Consider the following 25,157-nt stretch of genomic DNA (forward strand, 5'->3'; position numbering starts at 1 on the left):
ACAATTCGTACACGGCGCAAAGTGGCCTAGTGGCTGCGGTTTCTATATACTGCTGGCATCAAGCAAGGCCGGCGGTCAGCAAAATGAACATGTAGAGGGTTTTGTTGCGGCGAAAAGGCAGCGGCGGCAGCATCAAAGAATGTGGTAAATGAGGTTCCGTGTGACGCCCATGGCGGCAAGAAACAACAGAACAGAGCGAGAGTTTCGTGATTCTGGAAACAAGGGAAATTGGAGGCGGGGTGCGGAACTGGCGAAGTTTGGTGGTGCTGGTCCGGGGGTTCCCTCTTGGTCCTGGTCTTGGTCCTGGCCTTCTCCAAATGCGGGCGGCGGTCGGTGAAGCGCTGAAGAGACAAGGAGAATGATGGCAGTGGACGCATGGCAGCAGCTGAAGCTGGGCAGCCTGAGTGAGACTCGAATGTCTCGCCTTGCAACTCCCGTCTCTTCTTGGGCCTCTGGATCGCGGTCCGAAACCGTCACTGCCGTTGTCGTTGCCTCTCCAGCTTCTGCCGAGCGTCCCTACCTCTTGTTCCCCTTTCCGTTCGGGCCTAGCATCCAGCTTTGCGATGTTGTGCTTTGGGATGTCGAGAAGCCTCTGGGAGCGCATTACGATGTCCGACTGAGTTGACTCGCTGATTTGGTGGCATAACTGCACAAAGGGCAGCCGCAAGTGTTGTTTCCTCTCTGGTTCTCTCTCTCCTCGTGTTTGCGTTGTGTGCAATGTGTTTCTTGCCGCCACGGCGCAGTTGTTCCCACAATCGACGAGCTCTACCACACATAGATGCGGGTGTGATACGGCGACCAGCCAAGCACAAAGAGAACAAAAGAACTGGAACGTACCTGGTTTTTTTTTTCTCCCGTGGTATTCTTCCCCGGTGCAGTACAGAGTATACACTCAGATAAAATTCACACGCCGCGCCCTGGAGAGCCAGGAGCGACAGGTTGAAGAGGGTTTTGGAATACACGGACACACGAGATGGTGTACAGAAAGAGAACTGGGTAGGAAACCGACGACCAACGTGGGGAGAAACGAAAAGAGCAGGCTCGGAGCATAAGAAGGTAATGTAGCGATTTTCAGGTGTGGGAGACAAGCACGGTTGAGAGGGCGTGGCAGGCCAGCCGGCGGCCCAAGATACCCCTGCGCCAACGACGGGGGTGCCCAGTTTGACGGGGGCCACATCGAGAGAGGAACCACAGACAGGAACCACCACATCTCACTCGCTAACCAGGTGCCAGGCCAGGGCGGCTTTGCAAGTCGGAGGGGTGGTTTGCTTTGGTACCGAAAGAACCCCTGCTCAGTCCGCGAAGGATATCCGTAGGGACTGAGATGCGAAGGACTTCCTCCGTACCGTAGGTAATTACTGACTATCCGTAACTACCATACGGACACTCTCAAGTGACGAGAAAGCCCCTCGTTCCTCTCTCTCCCGCTCAGAGACTGGCTGGAGGCCAAGGGGAGACAAAGTACCCTGCGCCGTATTGCGTTACCACACCTTGCCCTGTCCTTGTCAAGGTAGCGTCCAGTCCTTCGCGCGCCGTACCTGGCCAGGTCGGGAGGAGAGTTGCGGGTACTCAGAGCAGGTACAAAGTCTGGACAGCGTCAAGCTTGCACTGTACATAAAGTAGGTAGGCAGCTAGGGTAGCCGCGGTGCGTGTGCATGTGGTTGATGCTCGACGGGTGTGCTGGCGTGTGTGTGGGTGTGGGTGGTGGATGGTGGTGGTGGTGGCTCTCGAGTCTGACGCAGCGCATCTTGGGCTTTCGCAATTCCTCTTCCCATGAAGTTCCCAAAAGGGCAAAACAGCCAGTGGGAGGCGAGGGGCGGTCTTGCGAACCCTGTTCAAAACCCTCCCGCGCCCAGGAGCAGCGGCAAGACTGGAGGGCAAGCCCGCAGATGTGGTTGCACTCTATATTCGCGGGATACCTCTTAGGTACTACAACAACTCCAGTCTGGCTGTGTCAGCCATTGGCGTTCTATGACTCTCAAGAGGTTACCATCAAGCCAGTATTGGCAGCGGTGGTACAACGATAGAACGGTGGACATTGCCGTTGAATCGGTAGTGGTCGATGGCTGCAATACACCGACTCGTCTGTCGATATCTCTTGACTTGTTCGGCCGTGTCTGGCTTCATTCTCTCTCCTCCTGTCCTTTTCTCTCGTGACATGCACGGAGCGAGCATTCCAGGCCCATTGCCCAATTGCACGCCCTTCCGCCCCCCTCACTGTGTGTCTCTCTGTCTCTTTACCCCCTCGTCTTTTCCCCTCCTCTCCTGCTGAGGGGCTGGTGCACTAACAGCAATAGAAACCGCCGAGTCTAGCAGGTCGGAGGTCGTCCGTACTAGTCCCAGTTGACCATCTTGTTCCGCTTTCCTGTCAGGGGCTGTCTCTTGCGAGTGTAGCACGGTGCGGATGGCCCACCACCCAAGCTTGTCAAGGTTGTGCGAGCGTTGACGACAGAAATGGCTGTTGCCAGTGCATCGGAAACTCTATCTCGGTCTGACAGGAGGCCCGAGATCCCCTATTACCCAGTTTGCAGAGACTGCCAGGTCTGTGGCGGCAAGTTCTCACGCTGAGTTGATGCCCCATCTTGGGTTTGACTGTCACCGCCTTGTATCGTTTCTGTGCTTGACTTTTGTCGAATTGCCAATCTGCCAAGTAGGGCTTGGGGCTTTGGGAAACACCTTGTACATGATTTGCTCTCGCTCTTGCTGCGAAGCAAGCTCCGAACCAAGGACCTGCATGCTTCGTTGAGCGGTGAAGCGGCAGCCTGTGCTGTGGGCTGTCAAATATGTAGCTTTGTTTCTGTCTGCGAGCCTAGCATACCGTCTGTGCCGCGCACTACCTGCGTTGCATCGCTCTTCGGGACTTGGATAGCCCTGTGTGACACCGACGTGCTTTCCCCAGATCGAACGAGTGCGGCCAAAAGATCTAGATACTCATGCCAGCTGTCACAACGTTGCGCTGTCCGCGAGCTTCATTGACAGTACACGTTGCTGCTCGCAACAGGTTCTGGGAATGAGGAGTTGCGTCGAGGTAAAAAAGGACTGATCGCACGTCTGTGCCATGGCCGTCGAAGATCGACTGAACCGAGTGGACAGACAAGGGCTGTTCGCCAACGAACAGGATAGGATGTGCACATGGGGTACGTAGAGCATCGGCTCTTATTTAGCCATCCAAGGTATTCGAGGCCTGCCGTTTTGTGCCTGGTCCAAACGTCAAATCGCTCGTCAAAGGGAGGCTCCGTTGGCCGTTGACACCCAAGAGTCTACATACGTCGTCAGAAGTGCAGAGGCTTATTCTGGTCAGTATCAGAAACCCTCTCTAGGTTCCGAAGGATCAAATGAGCCGGCTCCAGTGCAAGGTTTCTATCCAAACTCATGAGTTTGTTGCGGTGAGATTTATCCTGAGACAAGTGCTGGTCTTTGCCCTTATTGGTCCATCCTGCGGCGTTGGTTTTTCTTGTAAATTGATGATATCCGTGGCGATTTTCAACGTGTGAATGCGAATATAGAGCACCAGTTGACGAATGGACCGCAACCCTTGGTCGGTGAACCGCTGAACGGGGCTCCCGAAGATTACTCGGTTCTGAGTATCAGGTCCATCCTTACCTTCTTTTCTGCCGCTCCGAAGAGCTCCACAACATTTTTCTTCTTTTTTTTTTTCTTCGTAAGCCGCTGGCGGGGAGACAGGGTCTTCCCGAACTGAGGGTCTCTGGCTAAAACTGGCCTGGCTAGGCGGCGCGCGAAACCGTGGCTTGTCAGTCTGTATTCACACAGCAAGACTAAGAAAACCTCCATGTGGGGAGAAGACTATGCATTCTCAACGCTCGAGATTCCGAACACACAAGGGAGTAATGCTTTGCAGCTTCATACAGGACGCATGTCGATTCGCCTAAAAAGAGCCAACATGTGCGTGCCTTTTAGAGCTGCGGCTTGGGTATGGTTGTCGAGGCCATCTGTCCCTGCAGGGAGACGAACGAGGAGAAGGGCCAGGTGTACGGAGTACGGAGGACTTGGAGCTTCCAGCCTCATTCTCAGCACGCTTTGGACGAGAACACACAATTCAGAAACATGCGTGATGTGCCCCGCGATTCGGGCACGGCGACGCAGCACCTAAGTGGCAGGCCTTGTCATATTGGCGCCGCATCTTGGACCGTTGCTGGTGCCAGGTGGGCTGGCGAGGGTCTCGAAGTGACTTGCATCTTCCCACCTTCCAGCCGCCGGGTGGTTTGCGAAGATCCATGGTCGGGGTAGAGGCTCCAGTGCTTCGTCATAATGCGGCTAGATGGTTTCCTGAGAGGCATGGAATGGCCCGTCCTGGCTTGAAAATCGCGAAAATAGCAGTCAGGAAAACTGAATTGTTGGGCGGCAAGCATGGGCTGTCGCAAGCTTCTAGCGGCTCGGTTCTACACCGACTTTTAAGGCCCGCATTGAGTGGACTATCTGCGAGTCTGCGACAAAGTAGGCGTGGGCAGCGGCATTGGCGTGGAGAGTAACAAAAAAACTCCAGGCTCAGGGCCATAGTGACTTGTCAGAAGGTGCCTTGAAGGAGGCTTCGACAGGTATCGGCTTTGTACCTTGGCGGCGGGGGAGGCTTGAGGATGGCAGAAGACGTTCTGACTCTGACTGTCGTCCCATGTCACTTGCAGGATGCTTGTTGACGGATCCTGGTTGAAAGACGACGGGCTAGAATTCTGAATGGTCTTCCATATGCCATATTCTGCGCTAACCCGAGGAAAGTCGGTTCGACGATCAACTAGTTCGGATATTCCCTCGCCACCCCTTTTTTCGATTGCCATTCTGGCACTGGGTCCATGTGGTCGAGGAAAGGTCCCATCAGGCAAAGGCGGCAAAGCCCTTGGCTCTGGCTTCTGTGTGTTGCGAAACCCCAGTAGGAGGAGGGGTTGTCCGATAACAGAGTGGTTGGACCCTCGATCGGCCGCAATCTTCGGGGCCGCAGGTCGTGACTCGCGGGGTTGACCTGTTGCATCATAGGTGACAAACTTCGCCCAGATTCAATGTCTTTGTGTGTTTCCAGGTCAACAGTAACGGTGGCAGAGCCTAGACTACGCCGCAGAGAACGGTTTCAGGAGACTGTAAGAAGCGGCAAAGGAAGCACTGATAGCTTTTTGATTCTCTCTCGATCGACTATTGTGCCCTTGGAAGTAGCGTTCATTGTAGCTCTAAAGCTGGAGGGACGTGTGCTAGGTGTAGGTATCCGTTTCATTGTATCGCGGGGCAGCTTCACCACCTAACCGATCTGGGTCCGATATCTGGAGTCGAAGAGGGGCAGTTGCAGTTGATGGGATGCGACTTGGCTTGCCACAGTAGGTACGAAGTGCAGTATATCCTCTGCCAACGCAACATGCAGACGCCGCCGTCGCCGCCGCATCACCAGCTGCGGGTCGTGCAAAGGGATACCCTGCGGGGAGCATTCTGATCCCATGCAGGTGTGACGACAGAACAAGACCGTACAATGATTATGGATAGGAGCAGCGAAATGATTTGCTGTCCGAGGCCCTAGAAGCAACCCTGGTGTCGTGAACTGCTTCTCATTTTGGATAACATCAGAATACCACGGCTGTTGCATAGCAAGATATCGAAATAATGCAGTTCCAGCATAATTCTGAGATTGGATGTGTAAGGGCTACGTAGTCGGTCGTGTCCGGAGGGCCCATACTCCCGTAGACCCAGGCTGTTGAAATAGAGGCTTTTGTCTGTTACGAAGAGGGGTAAAGTATGAAGTAGAGAGAAAAGATGGCCGAGGGCGGGGCTGCAGCAGACGACAAGGCACCCGCAGGCCCTGTCTGCTTTCTCTCCTCCCTTGCTCAGGCGTGGCTTCCCAAGTTCCCACAGCCTAAAGTGGTGACCTGGAACGGCGACAACCCCCACTCGTCAACCACTTGAGGAAAGTGTCCGGAGTCCCTGGTCAACTTGGCTTTGGACTTTGGAGGCAGTCGCGGCTGGGTGTCTCCAGCCAAGCGCGGTGCTGCTTCATTGGGATGCCAAAACTGAAGCGCTGACTGAGTTGCTCACATTCTGTTATCCACTTTCTTTGACCATGGCACAAGCATTGAAAACCTAAGTATCCGTACGGGTCGTTGAGTGAGGTACGGATACGCAGTATGCGTGTAAATGGTCCCTGACATTGACGGTGCTGCACAACGTACGAGGCGGGCCCAAAGCCCTGGGTTTGGTCACCCGTCAACGCAGAGCCGAGCAGAGATCGAACCCACAGATGGAATGACCACGGCCTGATTAGCCGTTGGTTCAATGAGTTGCTTCAAAGTCATCGTGCCACTTGGCATTCCACCTTATGAGGATGTGTGTCCGTAAGCTTTGCAAACTAATCACCTTTCACCATGCCATGTGGGTGCCTGAACCCAAGATGCACCATCAATCACCTTAGTCCAGGAACTAGGTCCATCAGCAGGTTGGGATGAACTGCGTGGTCTGTCTCTTAACCTTAAGGCACTCCAAGGTAAGTCAGTAAGCAATATGGTAAGGCAGGGCAAGGTGGACAACGCATGGCAGAGCATTTTTGCTGTGAGGCGGGCTGACACATCTCGGCGTGGCTCACCGAGGTCAACCAAGGTGTGCCCCGCGCAGCCCGGTCAGGTCGTCGCCGTCCCAAGTTCACCATGCTTACTAAGATTCTGAATTACATACCTTACCACTACCAGTGACACTTGGTCGCGCAAAGGTGGGGCTGCTGCCAGCACCCGGCACCGCGGGGCCAAACTTTTCTGTTGCCCACCACTTGCCTCAAACTCGCGATGTGACTCGACCGCCTGCATCTCAAAAATCTGCGGTAGACCCTCCCTCCGCGTTGCCGCAAATACCAAACGACACATAATGGTCACAGGCGGAACACGGTGACCATCATGCAGGACGACGGCTTCGAAGCTCTTTTGGAGCCCTTTTACAACGGAAAGAAGCTGACGGATCCTATCTCGACCAAGGAGGATAAATTTCAGCTCTTACCCGCCTTTCTCAAGGTGAAGGGTCTCGTCAAGCAGCACATTGACTCGTACAATTTCTTTGTCGAAAATGAGATCAAGGAAATTGTCCGCGCCAACCGCATTGTTCGAAGCGATGTGAATAGTTCATTCTGGCTCGAGTAAGCCACCGTTCCCTGCACCATTTTGCATGAGCTTGTCTAACGCCCTGCCAGGTTCACTGATATCAGAGTTGAGCGGCCCAGTCGCGTCGACTTCAACGATATCAGAGCTCAGAATGAGGTTACACCAATGGAGTGTCGTTTGCGCGACATGACCTACGCTGCACCCATCATGGTCGACATCGCCTACATTCGCGACAAGTCCAAGATTGTTCGGAAGAATGTCCCCCTCGGACGCCTTCCCGTCATGTTGAAGAGTTCCATCTGCAGACTTGGTGGGGCCAACAACGCAGAGATGTCGCGCATGAATGAGTGTCCTCTTGATCCCGGTGGCTACTTCATCATCAATGGCACGGAGAAGGTCATTCTTATTCAGGAACAGCTGAGCAAGAACCGTGTCATTGTCGAAGCCGACGAGAAAAACAGCGTCATCACAGCATCAGTCACCAGTTCGACTCACGAACGCAAGTCCAAGACGTATGTGACGCTCAAGAAGGACCGGATTCTTCTCACTGCCAACATTTTGGTGGAAGGCATCCCCATTGTCATCATCCTGAAGGCGCTCGGGGGCCTGTCAGACTACGAAATCATGCAACTCGTTGCCGGCGACAACGGAAAATATCAAGACGAGTTCCTCATTCAATTTGAGGAAGCAACCAAGGTTGGCGTCTATACGCAACAGCAAGCCTTGGAGTATATCGGCGCCAGAGTAAAGATGGGCAAAAGTAGGGTCCCCTTCGCCGCGCAAGTCCGAAGAAACCACGTCGAAGAAGCTCTCGACGCCTTGGCGAACCTCATCATCGCCCACGTCCCCATTGAGGGCCTGGACTTCTATCCCAAGGCTGTCTATGTGGCTTTTATGACGCGACGTGTCTTGATGGCGCAAGCCGACCCAAGTCTCGTTGACGACCGTGATTTCGTCGGAAACAAGCGACTCGAGTTAGCAGGACAACTTCTCTCCCTGCTTTTTGAAGATTTATTCAAGCAATTTTGTGGCAACGTCAAGAGCAGCATCGACAAGGTTCTTAAGAAGGACAACAGAGCTGTTCCTCTTGATGCCGTTAACATGATCAGCAACCACGCCAACATGATTGGTCAGGGTATCAATCGAGCTATCCAGACAGGAAACTGGACCGTCAAGCGTTTCAACATGAACCGAGCCGGTGTTACCCACGTCCTCAGTCGTCTAAGCTACATCAGCGCTCTCGGTATGATGACTCGAATTAGCTCGCAGTTTGAAAAGACCCGTAAAGTCTCCGGTCCTCGTGCTCTTCAACCCTCGCAATGGGGTATGCTTTGCACCTCAGATACACCCGAAGGTGAAGCCTGTGGTTTGGTCAAGAACTTGGCTCTCATGACGCACATCACAACCAACGTAGAGGAAGCGCCAGTCAAGCGATGGGTCTTCACCCTGGATGCCGGTGTGGAACCTATTCGGAACTTCTCAGGCGGAGAAATGCACCGCGAGACTTCGTACGTCATTCACATAAACGGAACCCCATTCGCATTGACCAGATACCCGAAGCGATTTGCGGGTAAGTTCAGAACGATGAGAAGGCGCGGCTGGATTTCTCCCTTCGTCAGCATTCATATCAACAATCACTTCAACGCAGTCCACATTGCCACCGATGAAGGACGTATTTGCCGACCTTACATCATTGTCAAGAACGGAAAGCCCAAGCTCAAGGAGGAACACCTGAGACTTTTGCAACTGGGCAAGGCTACGTTCGACGATTTTTTAACTCATGGTATTGTCGAGTATCTTGACGTCAACGAAGAGAACGACACTCTCGTTGCTCTCTACGAGAAGGACGTTACCCCTCTTACTACACACATGGAAATCGAGCCTTTCACTGTTCTTGGCGCAGTCGCTGGTCTCATTCCCTTCCCTCACCACAACCAATCTCCTCGAAACACCTACCAATGCGCCATGGGTAAGCAAGCTATTGGCGCTATCGCATACAACCAATTTAACCGTATCGACACCCTGCTTTACACCCTTGTCTATCCGCAAAGACCAATGGTCATCTCAAAGACAATTCAGCTTGTCAACTACGATAAACTCCCCGCTGGTCAGAACGCAACAGTTATTGTCATGTCGTACTCGGGCTACGATATTGAGGACGCGTTAGTCTTGAATAAGGCATCATGTGATCGCGGTTTCGGACGCTGCCAAGTATTCCGCAAGTACACGGCCGAGCTGCAAAAGTACCCCAACGGCCGACGCGAACGCATTGGTGATCCGGTTAACGACGAAAACGGCAGGACGACCAAGCACGAGGCCTTGGACGACGATGGTCTCGCCATTGTGGGCTACAAGGTCAATTCTGGCGAGGTCATGATCAAGAAGGAAACACCTCTCGATACTGGATCCACAGGCATCGGCATGGATCGTGGACCAAGCGAATTCAGAGATTCCTCCATCTCATACAGAATTGCGGACCCCGCATACATCGACAAGGTGATGGTGTCCCACACGGAGAGAGAAACGATGGTAGTCAAGGTTCAGACACGACAGACAAGAAGACCGGAGCTTGGTGACAAGTTCTCGTCCCGTCACGGACAAAAGGGTGTTGTTGGAATCATCGTCGACCAAGAGGATTTGCCATTCTCTGACACTGGTCTGGTTCCCGATATCATCATGAACCCTCACGGTTTCCCGTCCCGTATGACTGTTGGCAAGCTGCTTGAATGCTTGACTGGCAAGGCTTCGGTTCTGGACGGACGAAAAGACTACGGATTTGGCGACGCTTTCCGCTCTCACCCGCTGGAACAGATGAGCGCTGCCCTGGTCGATCACGGTTTCTCCTGGGAAGGCAAAGACTACTTCACTTCGGGTATCACTGGAGAGCCTCTGGAAGCTTACATCTTCAACGGACCCATCTACTACCAGCGCCTGAAGCACATGGTGCAAGATAAGATGCACTCTCGTTCTCGTGGTCCCAGAGCCATCCTTACCCGCCAACCCACAGAAGGTCGTTCCAGAGATGGTGGTCTCCGTCTGGGTGAGATGGAGCGCGATTGTTTGATTGCGTACGGTGCATCCCAGCTACTGCTTGAGCGTCTCATGATTAGTTCCGACGGAACGCAGATTGATATTTGCCAGCAGTGCGGTTTGTTCGGTTACAAGGGTTACTGCCACACGTGCAAGAGCACCAGGGAGGTTACACAGATGACGATGCCCTACGCCGCCAAACTTCTGGTGCAGGAGCTCATCAGTATGAACGTCGGCGTGAGGCTGCAGCTCGCAGACGAGTTCCCTCACCCGAGATGATGAGATGGCGCGACGTGTATAGTACTTGAAGTGTATCACGCATAGCCCGGGATATTGGAGTTTTGACAAGGACGGCGTAAGGTCTAAAAAGCATAGATAGCACACGAGAAACGTAGATATCAATCGAGGGTTCACAAGCAATTGAATGGTCAATTCCCTGGAGCACCTTCATAATTGAGATACCTTCCCCTACCAAGTACCATGTATCCTCATTGGCAGTTAGACGTTGTCTCCCGTCTGGACCGATGTCAAAGTGGGGCACCATCCGGGCGTGCGGGTCCTTCTCCGCACCCCCGGCCATCCTAAGCTTGAGGTACCTAAACCATGGGATTTCTGAAGCTAGAGCTTCACCCCTGCGAATTCTGATCCGTCGCTTGCCTCCGCAGCGTACTTGTTCCTGACATCATCTGTTGTATCCGTCGCCTTTGCGTGCTTTTCCTCTTCCCTACTACGTCCAACGGCACAAAGCTCTCTCTTCCTCGCGCGATATTCTTTTAATTTATGACTGCCGCTCTCCAGTATCCATGGCCACCTTGCGCCTAGCTACATCGCCCGGCGTGCGGGCCGCTACGACGTCGCCGCTGACTTCGCAACTGTGGTCCAGTGCCGCCGCCGTAAATGCGTCCACCCCAAGCATAACGAGCACCGCGAGCACGATTCCCGCCGCGACAGTAGCTGCCGCCGCCATGGCTGCTGCGACTACTGCCACAACTACGGCAAAGACGATAATTCCTCCCCCGCCATCCGCCCTGGCGCGTGCGAGAACGAAGGCCGTCGAGCCCCCGAACCGCTACTTCAACCCTTCCAACGCAACCCTATCCACCACCGGCGGCGGCCCCGGCAAGAAGCCAGGCGATGAGAACAATGCCAAGTTGGGCAAAAGTAGGTCTTTCTTAAACCTACGTGAACGAGTCAGAGGCGTGTTGCGCAACTAGAGGGCTAACGGCATCCCAATTAAAACAGCCCTTCGCATCCTCCAAGACCACCTACCTCGGGTCCTCCAATCTCCGCTCCCGCAAGAGATCCTCGCCCCAAACATCTCGCTCCACCTCTTCCCGACAACACACCCGCACCTCCCGACCGTCTCCGGCCGCGTCGCCTATACTGCTGCCCTCTGGACCTCGCCCATCGCCTGGAACCGCCTGCCGCTGGTCGGGAACGTCCGCCTATCCATCATCTCAGAGCGGGTGACGAAGCAGCCCCTCCATTTTGCGCCGTTACACCCTGGTGCTGTCCCGGAGCAGCTCGTGGTCAGGTGGTGCGCATCTGGCAAGAAGAATGGCGGAGGGATCGGCGGCGGGTCGGTATCTACGTCCTCTAGCGCTGGGACGTCGGAAGGAGGGGGCGTGAAGGTGGAAGACGGCGGGGATAAAGCGTTCACGGGGCTCTTCGTGTTCCAGTTTGATGCTGAGGGCAAAATATTGAGCCATACGATCGAAACGGTGCAAGAGGGTGGCGACTGGGAGAAGGGTGTCGGTGCCAAGGTCGTCGGGCTGACGGATTGGCTGCTTGGCGGCATGCGGAGGCAGGGAGACAATCCCAGCCCTGCGTTTGAGGGTTTCGACAAGGGCAAGGAGTGAGTCTGGTCTTCCATCACTGCATGGAGGTCGCTTCACAGAATGCCGTGGTGTTGTAGATATTCGGGCGGAATGGCGCAACGGAAACGGCGTTTCGGATGTTTGTGGGAACATACCAATTTCATCATTAGGCCGGTCTTCAGGCGGGCGGCATAGCAACCCTCTCCTCTATTCATATGTACAACAGCTGTATAATCAATCTCAAAGATAACCCTCACCTTTCAACTCCAAAAACTCCCGTACCACGCAGAAAGAGCATTCACTTCTGTGGGCATCGATGGACCCCTCCTAAGGGCACACCGTCACGGCCGATTTCTTGGCCCCCTTCTCCTCGTCTTCTTCGGCATGACACGACATAACATCAGCCAGATCGCCCTCCCTCACCATCAAAATCTGCGTATCCGCCAGACTAGAGCTCGTCACCGTCGTCCCCAAAATCCACCCGTTCCAAATCTTCTGCATGATATTGTCCGGGCTCAACATAAGACATCCCTTCATCCCCTCCTCGTCCCTCGGCGTGACAGCAACCATCAACCGCTTCGCGCCCGCGAACCGATCGACAACGTGCCACAGGCACCCAAAGATCTGATCCGACTCCTGCTCGGGGTAATGCAGCTCCTCAAACGCGCAGGCGACGTGCCGCACGCGCCTCGTGTCTTCCTTGCGCAGGAAATACACCATGGGGCTGTTGAAGCCGTACTGATCGTAGGCCTCGAGCTCGCCGACGAGGTAGAGGGCGTCGAGGGCGAAGTTGAACCAGACGCGCGGGGGCCGGGCGATGGGGGTGTCGGACAGGAGGGCCGAGATGCGCCAGCCGAAGGCGAGTTCGTAGTGTTTTAGGCCGAGGGCGCGGGATTCGCGGCTGATGAGGAGGATGAGGGGGCAGGTTGGGTTGAAGATCCGTGTGTCTTGTTCTTCTTTGGTCTCTGTCACTGGCGCTTCTCTTTCCATTGTTCCTCCTTTCGTACACTCTCCTGTTGTTCCTCCTCCTGTCGTTCCCTCCCCTGTCGTCACCCCTCCTAGTGTTTCTTGTCTTATTGGGCTACAATCTAGCATTGTATTCGTAGGAGAATATGCGGAGGAGCAGGGGAAACAGGGTGCGGCGAGAGAACGTTTCGCAAACGCCTCACGCCGGGCAGGCAGCCTAGCATCGCGCTCGAAGCAGCAGGCCGTCACGACGCGGGGGGCGATGAGGTAAGACCATATCTTGAGGCGGATCTCCGGCGGCAGGTCCGGAAAGCGGTGAAAGTGCGAAAGGGTCGTGAGAGACTCCGCGCGTGGGGCTTCAAGGCCGTCGTCGAAGAGGGAGAAGTCGAGCCAGAATTTGGAGTCCGAGGTGCGTGCTTTTAGGTGGGCTTCTTCGTCCTGTAAGGCCGGAGGCGGGCTGGATATTGTGTCTGTTGTGGGAAGTTGGTCGATGTCCATTTTTGGTGGTGAGGGTGAGAATTAAGATGAGAGAATATTCGGGTTTATGTGTGTATGCGACGCCTCGATGAATGCCAGCTTGATGGATGTGAGATAACAAGTTTGATGGGATGATTTGGCCCACTCTAGTGAGACTTGTGAGTGAAGGGGATGAGTCCTCCGGTCAATCTACCTGATGAAAGTGAGCGTCCAGTTCCGAATACGAAGAAACGCCCTTCTCTCATAAAGACGGTGAGAGACGATGCTAGAAGTGTGATGAGGTGTAGGTGAGGTTGCGGAGAGGATCCGGCCGCCGGAGCTTCGCGACCGCACCACAAAACACACAGCCCACTTTCCTAATCGGGCCAACTTGGCCACCTCGCCTCGGCGTTGCGCAGCGAATCAGATTGACATTCGCCGCACCCAGACTTGACGAAGCCAGCAGGTTTTTCGTTCTCGATGAAAGGAATGGTTGGCTTTTCCTTGTTTCTCTTCGCCACTGTCCGACGTCAAGTGTTGTCAATTCATTGATGCGAGATGTAGATGGGAGGCCCTAAAACAGAAGTGCTTTGATGCTTTGGCAAACATTGTTTTATATATTTCATAAATCTTCTCAATCTTACCTTCATTTCAATATTGCTACAAACAGATTGGAGTGTTTAATCATGACGCTGCAAGTCTAATTTACCAAAGAACCACTCCCCCTAATCTGTAGAAAATGATCAAAAACAATCAATAAACAGTTTCATAGTTCAGCCCATGCAAATCATTCTCAACCTACTCCAAAGTCGACTCCCCGCCCGACAAATGCTCCCTTCTGATATTCTTGGCATTGCCTCCCTTGCGAAAATAGCTAAGCAAATACACGCCCTCGTAGATTTCGTTCTGCCTTTCATCCTTGCCCTCCTCGACTTTGCTAATATAGACATTGCCAAGAAGCGAAGCCGATATCGTGCACTAAAAGACGTTGTATTAGCTTTATAATAAAAGAAAGCTTTCTCGAATATTGGGGCATAACCTACGAGGACCATAAAAGGACAGATGGCGACAAACGCCCAGACGACGCCCATCTTGGCGTCGTGGGTAATCTGTTGCTGCGTGGCCGCCGGCAGACGGCTGAGGGCCTCAAAGTCTCTCAGGGGCGAGTCCTCACCGATGCCAGAAGCGTTGTTGAAGACGGTCGTCATGATGGTCAGGCCCAACGTTCCGCCAAAGGGGTAGGCGACTGCCATGAGAGAAATGACGGCTGCGATCTTCTTGGGGAAGTAGCCGACACCGTGAAGAGGGACTAGGCTGAGGATTAGTCTCACTTCTCATGATTAGAGGGATTATGAAGAGAGGAACACTTACCGGGCATAATACGAAGACCGGTTCCGACACCAGTGAGAGCCATCATCCCGTATACGGTTGGGTTGTGTTCTGTCCAAAGTGCCCACGCCAACAAGCCGATGCCGAGCATTTCGAGGATCGATCCGAGAAAGATGGGCGGAAACGTCTTGCGCGGCCAGCCGTTGCACATGAAAGCCGAGGCGTAGACACCAACTGCAAGATTCACCCGTCAGCAACTTGTTTGGTCATACACCATTTGGGGAAACTTACCTGCCAAGCCTGGGGTAAAGTACAGCAGCTGTACGCCAGACTGGTCCGCCGACCAAAGCTTCACCATTGTGAAGTAGATGTTGCAAAAGTACAGTACAGAGTACATGGCCATGCCCGTCGCGAAAGAGGTGTAGAACAAGAGGCCGATATCCCTGTTACGAACCAACTCCCAGGGAATCATGGCCTTTTGCCACGGGAAGCGGCGGGCCAGTGCCTTGCCTGGGGACATGTGGTACTCCCAGACGATGAACAGGATGCTGATCACAACGCCCAGGATGAGCGTCACAAGAACGGCGGGGCTAGTCCACGAGTATGTGGCACCGGCCCACGTCAAGCCGAGGACCAGGAGACCGAAGCCAAAGAGGAAGAGGAGCTGGCCTCCGATGTCGATTGTCTGCAGACGCTTTTTGAAGGTTGTTCGTCGGCCCGTCTCGGTCGTCTCGTCGAGCTGGGGAATGGGTTGCGGCCCAAGGAGTTCGGAACGTAGGACGAAGTAGAGGATGAACATGCTGACGAAGGCGATGGGCAGGTTGATGCCGAAGCACCATCGCCAAGAAGAACCGCTCGTGATGTATCCTGGCCGTCTGTTAGTCTTCATAACTCAATGACAATACAGTGTCTGGAGTGGCTCACCTCCCAGGACAGGGCCCAGACCCCATCCCAACACACCTCCCAAGAAGGAGAAGATTGCCCAGTTCTTGGCGTTCTCGCGCAGGGTCACCTTGTCGGCGATGACGATGCGGACGAGGACATTGAGGCCAGCACACGCCAGGCCTTGGAAGCCGCGGCCGAGCAGGAGGACGGGGAAGGCATCTGTCGGGGCGCCGGTACACAGCGCGCTGCCAATGAGCATCAGCACCAAACAGGTCTGTATCGAGACGTGTCTTCCAAAGATGTCGGCGATCTGGCCCCAGAATGGGATGAATGCGGCCGATGTGAGGTTGAAGGCTGCGATGATCCAGTTGAGTTGGCGAGTCTCGTCTGCGCGATTGTTAGACATGTAAGCGGTGGTGAAGATGGGCATATGGAGTCAGGGGCGTACGGAAGTCGGCTGCAATCCAGGGCAAGGCACTGGCGACCTTTTGGATCTTGTCAGCTGTGTTACATGTTTCGCGGCTCTAACGAGGTCAGACTTACGATTGTCACGTCCAAGGCTTGGACTACAAAGGGGAGTACTAGGCCAGCAAAGATCTTGACTCTGTACTTGAGCTGGGCCTTGCGCTCAGACTTGCATGTTGGGCAGGGCCCAGAGGCCGGATCGAATTGGTGACCGCAAGTCGGTGTACTCGAAGTTCTTTCTAAGGGGGTTTGGTTGTTCTTGTCCTGGTAGGTTATGTTCTCGCTTGTTGATCCTTCTGTTGCTGTTGACTTTGTGGCTGGTGTCGTTTGCGTTTTGCCCGAACCCTTCATGGCTCGGTAGGCCTTCTTCCCCAAGTAGATGAAAACCATGTCGAAGTTGCCTCTCAGGGGTAAGACGGGTTGTTGATGTCTCTTTCGGTGGAGGAGTCGTTGTCTAATACTGCTTGTCTGAGTATGTACTCTTGTAGTTGTTATGATGGTGTCTGGTAGATTCGAAGTCGATGAGTCAGGGGTAGGAATTAAATGCTTGGTTGAATATCGACTCTACATGAACTTGATCGGGGGGGGCGGAGGTGTGTTATAACTCCTCGCTAGCGACAGTCTACTTGACACCCAGATACATCATGGGTAGTTCACTCTGAGACAGGGGTTAATACAGAATAACCAGACCGGAATGGGCTTCCGTTGAGGCTGGGTCAGACGAACCCTCAATCCGTTTAGACGAGTGCGAATGCAGACAGCGATGGAGGCAGCCCGTGGATCTTCTCAAAACGCTCGCCGAGATGTTCTCTCTTCCGCAGCAAAAGTAGTACAGAGATAGACGAAACTTGGGCTTCATGACCCACACATCACCTGCAGGGAACGAAAGCAGGTAGACGCCAAATGCATAGCCCATAGAAGACGACGACGACGACGATGACCAGGTATCTAAGCACCTATGGTAGTCGATGATTGGCGCTTTTGCGATCATACTGATGGAATGGGGTGTGGCTCATCGTTCCCGTTGTACGCGCATGAGACTAAGGGGTAAGGGACCATCAGGAACCTTGGAAGACCAAGGTACCTTAAGGTAGACCATTCGCGGTTGCCGGGCGTCGTTGGAAGATGGCAGACAGCGGCAGGCCGGGAGTAGAGGACAAGCTCTTGCCAAGGCGGGCCAAGGCAGCCCTACCTATACCTTATCGATGCGACCGGGCCAATCGATAAGGTGTTTCCAGCATGCACGTATCCACAAGAGGGAAAGCCAAGAATTAGGCGAGTGCGAGGGTTGTGGAGATGGTTCCGATCCTTTGGATCTCTCTCTGGATCACCTTTACGAATTTCTACTTCTTCCCACCCATCCAAGCCCCACGACACACACACTCAGCTCGTGGATTCAACCAAATCGCGACTAGTCGCATTTGTGATGCATGGGAGGGAAGAAAAAACAATGAGACACCTGCAGGATGTCATCCTCAGTCATTCCCGCTCGTGAGGCACGTAGTACGGATTGACCATAACCAACTTATCCGCACGGTCGGATACCTAACCATCGTGCCGCTCGAATCGAATTCCCAAAAGGGATAGAAACACCCTAAACGGACTGCGCCTGTCAGCACCAAAGGCCTTATGCGCCTCGCATCGTCGTCATTCGGAAGTCGGCACGAGAATGCCACGACGGAGACCTCTAAACTTTACCAAGTGTCGAATGGATATCCTCTTTGAGACCTTCGTTGGATGCATCAAGAACATTCACCTCGAGTCTGCTTCTGAAAGCCACATTGGATGGCATCAAATAATTATTACTTGGCGACCGGATGGCGCCGTATTGGCAAATGCTTGTTGCGCTGAGTGTCAGCCCGTCATACGGAGTATCCTTGACGCTGATCTGTATTCCGTACTTGTTTCCCTCAGATTGGACGAACTGACAGATACGGTGCAATACGGACCCATGCCGGCTGACACTTTGAGGCAACGGCTAACCTCGACCTGATTATCGGGGTAGTGGAGCAACTTCAACCTCGTGCCTAATTTCCGGCTGATTGAGCGACTCCCCAAACCATCAGCCAAGTGGACCGCGCAATCAGCCTCCTCGAAAGTTTCCATCCATGTCAACTTCTTCTTTCGTTCGAAGTAGTGTAGCAAAACCTTCGTCCTATTTCTCGCGAGTCGCCGGCGGGGGCGGGCGGCGGCAGAAACGGCACCGGGCACGAAGCACGAGGCTCGAGGCACGGGGCAGCAGGCGGGCACGAATCAGAAAGTCAATGCCATGCCACTGCCACGCGCAGTTCGTCTGGAGTCGGTGTGGTCAGCCTGGTCAGTCTGATTACTTTTGCTTCGCCATAAGCTTAACCCCCTCGAGAACTAAGACGAGGCCCACTGAACACGCACACGAAGCTTTTTTACATTTGTTCACTTCCCAGAATGCCGGGACACCGTGTGTCTGATGCGCCTTACGATATGCCTTTTCTGCCTTCCTTTGGGGTTCAATAACGGACAATTAGTGATCAAACTGAATCTATTTGCTAATACCTTAAAGCAAACTCCACAGACCAGAGCCCATTAGGAAGATTGTTGTTACGTACGCGTGACGGTGGGATGAATGACATGATTGTTGTACGTCTTCTCAGTTTCTATCTTGTGGCCTCCTGGCTTGGGTCATTTGGGTCGCCAAACATCACAGTCTCTTCACTCTTGCTACATGCTGCGGGAACTCGACTCTTTCAACTTATTATGCACATTGTGGTATTATTATTTACATCGCAGTATGAGTCATCTGCTTTAACAGCCCTACGTGAGCCTCCACTCCACCCCAAAGTCACCTAGATCGACAAAACCAGGCGAGCCCACCTCCATTGCGACCGCCTCTTTCGTGCGCATATGAACGACGACGGCAATGGATTAAAAGTAACAGACTTAGGCCAAACACCCTCTGGATTTATGCCAGGGTGTACCAATTGGGAAGGGGGTCCTTCTTGTCCCAGAACCTGATTGTGACATCGCAGTTCTTGTAGACCGCGAAGCACTCGTTGGCACCACCAAAGGACGTGGGAAGAAGGACCCAGTACGCCTTGTCGTAGTTGCCAAGGTTGAAGTTGTACGTCAGGTCGACAAATTCAGAGTTGCTGGCTCACTAGTTAGCAAAGCAAACACCAATCACCTCCACCTGAGATGATGGAGAGAGAGACTCACCCCGGGACGGAGTTGACCATGGACTGGAACTTTGCGTTCATGACACCACCGTGGAAGCCGTCCACGTAGTATGTCGAACCGACGCTGGTAGGTAGCTTGTGGCCCATGTGGTGCTTGGCCTTGCCGCAGTTCACGCTGGTGATGATGTCGCACTGGACCGCCGCATTGCACATGTCAGCCAGTCCGAGGACGAGAACCAGCGCAGAGGCGACCTTGGAAGGTGCGAGAAGCGACAGGGAAACCATTTTTGAGATTTGTGGGAGAAGGTAGTTGTTGACTAAAGAGTGTAAGTCAAAAGAATATGTGATTGAAACAGAGGTGATGATGTGACACTGGGGGTTGTCTTGGCGAGATCCGGACCTGTGGTATATATTTCAATATTCTCGGCCTCCGGTTCGAAAATAACGATACAGCGATTGGGCAACGGCTTCGAGGCACCATATCTCGGGAAATGTCATTATCTCACATAATCTCCATGACTTAGTCTAGTCTTTGTTCGATATTGGTGCACTTTACGTGCTGATATTATTTCTCGTTGAAACTCAACTAGTCTTTTGACAGTCTGACTCGAGCAAACCCGAGCAACGGTCAGCAACATTGAGCAGAATCAAAGCCATATGGTGCAAGAAGAAGGGCAGATCGGAATACACGTGCCAGAACCCTGGTGAAGTTTGATGGTTTCCTAGTCTAGAAGCTCAAGCTAGCATGATAAGTTAATATAGGTGCGAGTCAGTGTTTGGACCAACATCGTAATTATACGAACTTGTCAGAGCTTCTGTCTGAGCTTCTAGAAACTCTAAACATGCTTGCGGGAAATAGACCGCTGGTTCAACCATTCAAGTTGGTATGTGCTCGCGCGATCCTCACTTTTCTCATTTCAACACGGTCAGGTGCGCAGCGTGCTAGCAGCGAAAATCCAAACTCAATTCCGAGTCAGAGCAACTCATGTGAGGGCATTCGTTAATCTTCGTTATCTGGACTCCAGTAGAGACTCATGTTTCGACGGCAGGCAAGTTCCGAGAGCGAAAGTGTGGGCGAAGTGGGATGGATAGGGAGGTCGAGGAGGTTGAGGGGGTGAGGAGGGTCCACGATGATGGAGAGGGGAATTGAGAGCTTCGTGAAAAAAGATATAATAAACGACAGAGCTTCATGCTTAACGACAAGCTTTTCTGCCAAGCATCGCTCACTCCGGTTCGCTCTCTCCGCATTCTTCTTTCCAAGTCTCCTCACACAGACCAAGCTCAATCCTTCCAAGCCACACCTTCTTTTTCACCTAATCAGAAAATCTGTTTAAGCTTCTAAACATGCTTCGTTTACTCTCTGTGGCAATGGCCCTCGGCCAGGTCCAAGCTGGTGTGGTCTCCCGCCTGGAGTCGTCCTCGTCCCTGGAGGGCATGTCATCCCTGCTCGAGAGGGATGCGGCCGACCTGCCGACCTACAAGCCCGAAGAGGCGTTCGACTACAACAAGTGGACGCCTGACTCGGCCCTCTACGAGGGACTCCCCATGATGGACAAGCAGGTCGAGATCGACGGCAAGCAGTTGACCTACCAGGACTTCAACATCTCTGCCCTCACCACGGATCAGTTCAAGGCGCACTACATGAGCCTCCCCGAGTACTTTGACTCCAAGGGCAACTTCATCCCCACGGATGAGGAAGTCAAGGCTTACCAGTGCGTGATCCCCCTTCTACTGCTCATCATAGGGCATCATACGATGGTTGGAATTGTTTCCCACTAACACTTGCAACCATAGAGCATCCATGGTTGCTCTCGCCAGCAACCCCGACTCGGAAGTCCACGTACCCGCCAGCCATGTCAGCAAGAGGGCCTTCCCCGATATGTGCTTCTACGACGACAGGCTGCGATGCTCCAGCAGCTGCACCAACTACGTTCACCGCGGTGTGAGACAGTCGTTCAACAACAACGTCTACGGATACTACCACTACGTCTCGGACCCCCAGTGTGGTGTCGGCTCTATCAGCAAGACTGTCTCCGTCACTCACACCTCCGCCGTCACCCTTGGAGGCTCCATTGGTATTCCCGGAGTAAGTTCTTCCCCTCCCCTCCGAAAGAGAGGCCTTGTACCCACAAGGGGTTTCTGCCATTATATCGAAAGCTTGTGAAATTAACCCAGGGATTCTAGTTCGGCGGTAAGAACACTTGGACCAAGGCCGTCTCTACCTTCCTGAGCACTTTTGGCCTCAGCATCAGCAAATCTCCCGACAGGTCGGTTGCACCCACAAATCTCCCCTAGATTCTGAACCTGTTACTAACACACTTCCAACAGTGTCACCACCGGTATCAGCTACTCTGGCACCTGCGGCGCCTTCAACGTCTGCTTCCTCTGGGAGAGACCTCACTTCAGCGTCGACAAGGGCGTCATCGTCGTAAGTAAAATTCCCTTTGGTATCTATCGCGAGAGAGAGAGAGAGAGAGCTGTTTCTGACAAAAGAACCAAAAAAACAGACCCAGTACATCGATGCCAACTCCAAGAGAGCCTGCCAGGCCCCCACCGTCACCCCTTACGAGGTCCACGCCGTCCACACCGACAAGGACGCCGGCGGTGCCAGCGCCCACGGACTGTGCTACTCCATGGCCTATCACGGATGCGGTGGCCGTCCTACCGCTTCCAACCAGATGATTCGCTGCCCTAACAACTACTAAATTTTGGGTAATACCAAATCGATACAGCTGGGGTGGTGGTGGTGTGATAGCTGCTCTGTCCTCGGGAGTCTGCGCTGACCGTGAGCGAGATACTTTTGAGTCTCTGGTAGCCTGTTATGCGCTCCCTTAATATGAGATTCAGGCAGAGCGTGGGTTACGAATTGAGCCTCATGACGGACTTGGGGTTTTGTATATGCTTATGGTACATATGGGAGAGACACCGTAGTATCGGGAATATGCGGTGGAAATGGAGGCTGGTTTTCAGTTCAGTATTTAGGATTCCAACACTTAGATATAGTTGACATAATAATCTACCTCGTGTATGATTTCCGATTTGACAGAGGCGCCTGATTGATGACTGCTGAATAGACTTGGATATTTGCTATGAGTTGAGAGACTGTATCACGTAGACGGCATTTGTGAGTAAAATCGAAATTTGCGAGCCACAAATACATCGAGAAACGTGCCACCGCCTGATAATAGAGGGCATTCGAAGGAGACTAACCTCATTGCTTGTCTCTCATTCATCGGCGCTGTTCCGGGTGCAAGCTGGGGAATGGAAATTACATAGCAAATGAGATTGTGCTTATGAGAAGCAAGAGCGGTACAAATATAGGGAGGATCGGCAATCAAAATGAGAAATCGATCTTATTCCTTGAGTGAGAGACTTACTCGTTGCGTCGTTGCCGAAGTCCCGAACCGTCATGTCATGTAAGTTGAAGTGGGGCCGGTTCTGTTCCGGAGCCGAAAGGCCGGCAACTCGGTGTCGTGAAACGCATATATAGAGAGACCGCCGAAAGTCGCCCAGCTTGTGGCCAAACGAGCAATCGTAGCTTGGCCCTGCAATGGAGGCGACAACAGAACCGCGTTGTCTATCTGCGTTGTTTCATATTGCAGAATAAGAGACGTCAGCATCATATTCCAAATACATACAAAAGATCCCAGTCATTCGGCTTCACAGTAGGTACGAAAGTGGATGTGGATGAGAGCTGTCATCAGACATCAGGCAACTTGGCGCAGAGCTGAATGCCAGATGCAGATGGCGGGGAAAAAGAAGCACTGGATGCTGTGTCACCAGCACCCGACCTCATGGCAGCTCCCCCCACAGGCGAAGGGTTCCGCAGCCCCGGAATTTTCTCGATAAGGTCCTGTCTTCGTCATGGAAGGGCAGGTTGACCGGACCAACCAGACGAGAGGCAAATGATGTTCCTTTGCGTGTCAGCTGGCGGCGGTGGCAGGTTCCCCAGGGCACTTCGGGCGCAAGCTGCAGGTGACCCGGACATGCGGCAAGTGGGTGACAAAATCGCTTGCCGCTCTATCGGTACCCTCCCTAGCTCGTTTCCTATTGTTTCTGCTTCTTCTATCCCTCTTCCTACTCATCCTTTGAAGAATATTCTCTAATGAATATACAAAAGTTAAAACTAATAGCAGAAATAATAAACAGAATAAAAAGAACGAGAACGAGAACAAGAACAAGAACATTAGGCATAATACGCAGGTAAGTAGGCGTTACAATCTTGCTGACTTCCTATTTTTGTCACCCACTTGGACGGTTTGCTTCCTTCCCACTGTGGAGCGTTCACCAAGGTACCTTGGTACTCACCTCATAGTGGGGCGGCTGCTTGCGGTCCTGCGGTCCAGCCAGATGGGTGCTGGTCCAATTTGGGAAACCCAAGCACCCCCCGCCAGCGTCCCACGTCTTCCAACGTCCTTTGATCCGAACAGCAGACAGGCGAGGGGAGGAGATTTGATTTACCATCGGCAATCCAGAGGTCAACCACAAAGTGGACTGGTTTGGTTCCATTCTTTGGCTGGGTTTGGTCGACCGGCGGCGTTCGGGTGGTTCGGTCCAGGCCGTTGATTTGTTAGCCACTTGCGTTTCCCCGACCGACGCCAGGCTGCTCTATTTTCTTCGTCCGATGCATCTTGGACTTTTGACGAATTGTGTCTAACTAATTGATAGGTGTCCTCGGGAAGGTGGAAGAGTTTCGTGAAGGAGAGGGATGCTGAAAGTTGCGCACTGGACAAACATGAGCCTGGCGACTGCGTCAATAACTGATGCCGTTAAACAGGATGATGATTTAAATGGAGTCTGCCGGCATCAACTCGGAGGTCATATCTAGTAGACAGACCAGCGACTAGCCGTGCTTCAGTGACAAGCAGCATCGTCATTGCTAGTGTCACCTGAGCGACTATTCTCCAACATGACCGTGAGGGGTTGTTCCTCATTCCCGGAGCAGATATAGCATGAACCAAAGTCGAGCATCATCATTGAACTTGCCCAACTCAACCCGGACTCTTGAAGAAGCGCCGAAATCTATTCTCGACGTTACGAACGACCACTGGAAGGTCAGATTTGCTTCTTGTTGCTTCCCGACTCTCAAGCAGCGGGCCACTACCCAAAAGGACTGGCAACTCGGCGACGGAAGAAAACAAGACGAAAAGAAAACCCCCGCACGCCAAACAAACCAACCGGACCCCAACCGCCGCAAAGCGACCCCAAGGTCCCGAGCCTGACAGACTTTCCGCTGGTCCTGATCGCCGCTATAGTTGCTTGGCTCGCAACTGGGCACATGTCAGTTAGTACACAGTAACTGGACTCAACCCGCATCCACGATCCAGCAAGGTTACAAGTTTCAGGCGCAGCAAGGTACGAATACAGGCTCTATCCAGTCCCTCTACCTCTGTGGCCGTTTCTGCATCTTATTGTCGTCGCCCAAGGGAAGAAAGAAGAGACGAAGCAAGTACCTTATTAAGGAGTATTTGTGAATCTTCCTCACCGAACCCTGGCGCTTTCTCCAATTAATAACTCCAGGTCATCCCGCGGGGGAAACTGAAGTGGACGACTTGTTACCCACAATTCCCGGCTTCCCCTCTTTTCTCTCACTCTCTCTGGCTCCAGTTCTTCTCTTCGACCTCCACTCGTGGAATGCGACTGAGGCTATCTCTCATGCTTCTCAACCTTGAACCGGCGTAATATCGATGATCAACCTGAATGCCGGCATTTATATAGCTGCTCGGGGTTGCTGAAGAAGTCTACTCCAAAGCGGTTGGGTCATCAATCTTCGACAACCCACTCACCCATCCACCCATCCAACTTCTTCATCTACCTTAGCCTCCGTGTCTCCCCGGCGTCTTTCACGAGCAAAACCCACGCCAGCACAACCTTCGCACCGAATCAGTCAGCCGCCAAGCGCATTGGAGGTGTGTCGCAACTCACAGCCCACACACACTCCCAACCCTTGTGCCCTGGCCTGGTCTTCCTGTACGGAG

The 25,157-nt window shown here is 53.2% G+C and overlaps 10 protein-coding genes across 10 annotated transcripts; 6 read left to right on the forward strand and 4 right to left on the reverse strand.

Annotated features, from left to right (window-relative positions):
• Positions 1-58: 58 nt before the first annotated feature.
• Positions 59-604, reverse strand: CPAR01_06206 (uncharacterized protein; the record flags this gene model as incomplete). The annotated part of the gene is made up of 1 exon (XM_060490480.1): positions 59-604. The coding sequence occupies one exon, from the start codon at positions 602-604 to the stop codon at positions 59-61; it is 546 nt and encodes a 181-aa protein (XP_060351946.1).
• Positions 605-3,933: 3,329 nt separating this feature from the next.
• CPAR01_06207 (uncharacterized protein) lies at positions 3,934-4,248 on the forward strand (the record flags this gene model as incomplete). The annotated part of the gene is made up of 1 exon (XM_060490481.1): positions 3,934-4,248. The coding sequence occupies one exon, from the start codon at positions 3,934-3,936 to the stop codon at positions 4,246-4,248; it is 315 nt and encodes a 104-aa protein (XP_060351947.1).
• Positions 4,249-6,878: 2,630 nt separating this feature from the next.
• CPAR01_06208 (DNA-directed RNA polymerase III subunit RPC2) lies at positions 6,879-10,388 on the forward strand (the record flags this gene model as incomplete). The annotated part of the gene is made up of 2 exons (XM_060490482.1): positions 6,879-7,114; positions 7,169-10,388. The coding sequence occupies 2 exons, from the start codon at positions 6,879-6,881 to the stop codon at positions 10,386-10,388; spliced, it is 3,456 nt and encodes a 1,151-aa protein (XP_060351948.1).
• A 524-nt stretch (positions 10,389-10,912) lies between these two features.
• On the forward strand, positions 10,913-11,968 carry CPAR01_06209 (uncharacterized protein; the record flags this gene model as incomplete). The annotated part of the gene is made up of 2 exons (XM_060490483.1): positions 10,913-11,270; positions 11,352-11,968. 2 exons carry the CDS (start codon positions 10,913-10,915, stop codon positions 11,966-11,968), a joined length of 975 nt encoding a protein of 324 aa, XP_060351949.1.
• Positions 11,969-12,253: 285 nt separating this feature from the next.
• CPAR01_06210 (uncharacterized protein) lies at positions 12,254-13,390 on the reverse strand (the record flags this gene model as incomplete). Its single annotated transcript, XM_060490484.1, has 1 exon — positions 12,254-13,390. The coding sequence occupies one exon, from the start codon at positions 13,388-13,390 to the stop codon at positions 12,254-12,256; it is 1,137 nt and encodes a 378-aa protein (XP_060351950.1).
• Positions 13,391-14,146: 756 nt separating this feature from the next.
• On the reverse strand, positions 14,147-16,417 carry CPAR01_06211 (major facilitator superfamily transporter; the record flags this gene model as incomplete). Its single annotated transcript, XM_060490485.1, has 7 exons — positions 14,147-14,326; positions 14,392-14,657; positions 14,720-14,911; positions 14,969-15,544; positions 15,602-15,949; positions 16,011-16,056; positions 16,106-16,417. The coding sequence occupies 7 exons, from the start codon at positions 16,415-16,417 to the stop codon at positions 14,147-14,149; spliced, it is 1,920 nt and encodes a 639-aa protein (XP_060351951.1).
• Positions 16,418-18,625: 2,208 nt separating this feature from the next.
• CPAR01_06212 (uncharacterized protein) lies at positions 18,626-18,853 on the forward strand (the record flags this gene model as incomplete). Its single annotated transcript, XM_060490486.1, has 1 exon — positions 18,626-18,853. One exon carries the CDS (start codon positions 18,626-18,628, stop codon positions 18,851-18,853), a length of 228 nt encoding a protein of 75 aa, XP_060351952.1.
• Positions 18,854-18,965: 112 nt separating this feature from the next.
• CPAR01_06213 (uncharacterized protein) lies at positions 18,966-19,464 on the reverse strand (the record flags this gene model as incomplete). The annotated part of the gene is made up of 2 exons (XM_060490487.1): positions 18,966-19,152; positions 19,220-19,464. 2 exons carry the CDS (start codon positions 19,462-19,464, stop codon positions 18,966-18,968), a joined length of 432 nt encoding a protein of 143 aa, XP_060351953.1.
• A 557-nt stretch (positions 19,465-20,021) lies between these two features.
• Positions 20,022-20,329, forward strand: CPAR01_06214 (uncharacterized protein; the record flags this gene model as incomplete). Its single annotated transcript, XM_060490488.1, has 2 exons — positions 20,022-20,109; positions 20,172-20,329. 2 exons carry the CDS (start codon positions 20,022-20,024, stop codon positions 20,327-20,329), a joined length of 246 nt encoding a protein of 81 aa, XP_060351954.1.
• Positions 20,330-20,523: 194 nt separating this feature from the next.
• On the forward strand, positions 20,524-21,884 carry CPAR01_06215 (uncharacterized protein; the record flags this gene model as incomplete). The annotated part of the gene is made up of 5 exons (XM_060490489.1): positions 20,524-20,891; positions 20,974-21,265; positions 21,364-21,446; positions 21,508-21,607; positions 21,687-21,884. The coding sequence occupies 5 exons, from the start codon at positions 20,524-20,526 to the stop codon at positions 21,882-21,884; spliced, it is 1,041 nt and encodes a 346-aa protein (XP_060351955.1).
• Positions 21,885-25,157: the final 3,273 nt, after the last annotated feature.

This window comes from Colletotrichum paranaense (assembly GCF_030867605.1).
Source record: "Colletotrichum paranaense strain IMI 384185 chromosome Unknown Scaffold_4.1, whole genome shotgun sequence".
NCBI classification, from domain to species: domain Eukaryota; kingdom Fungi; phylum Ascomycota; class Sordariomycetes; order Glomerellales; family Glomerellaceae; genus Colletotrichum; species Colletotrichum paranaense.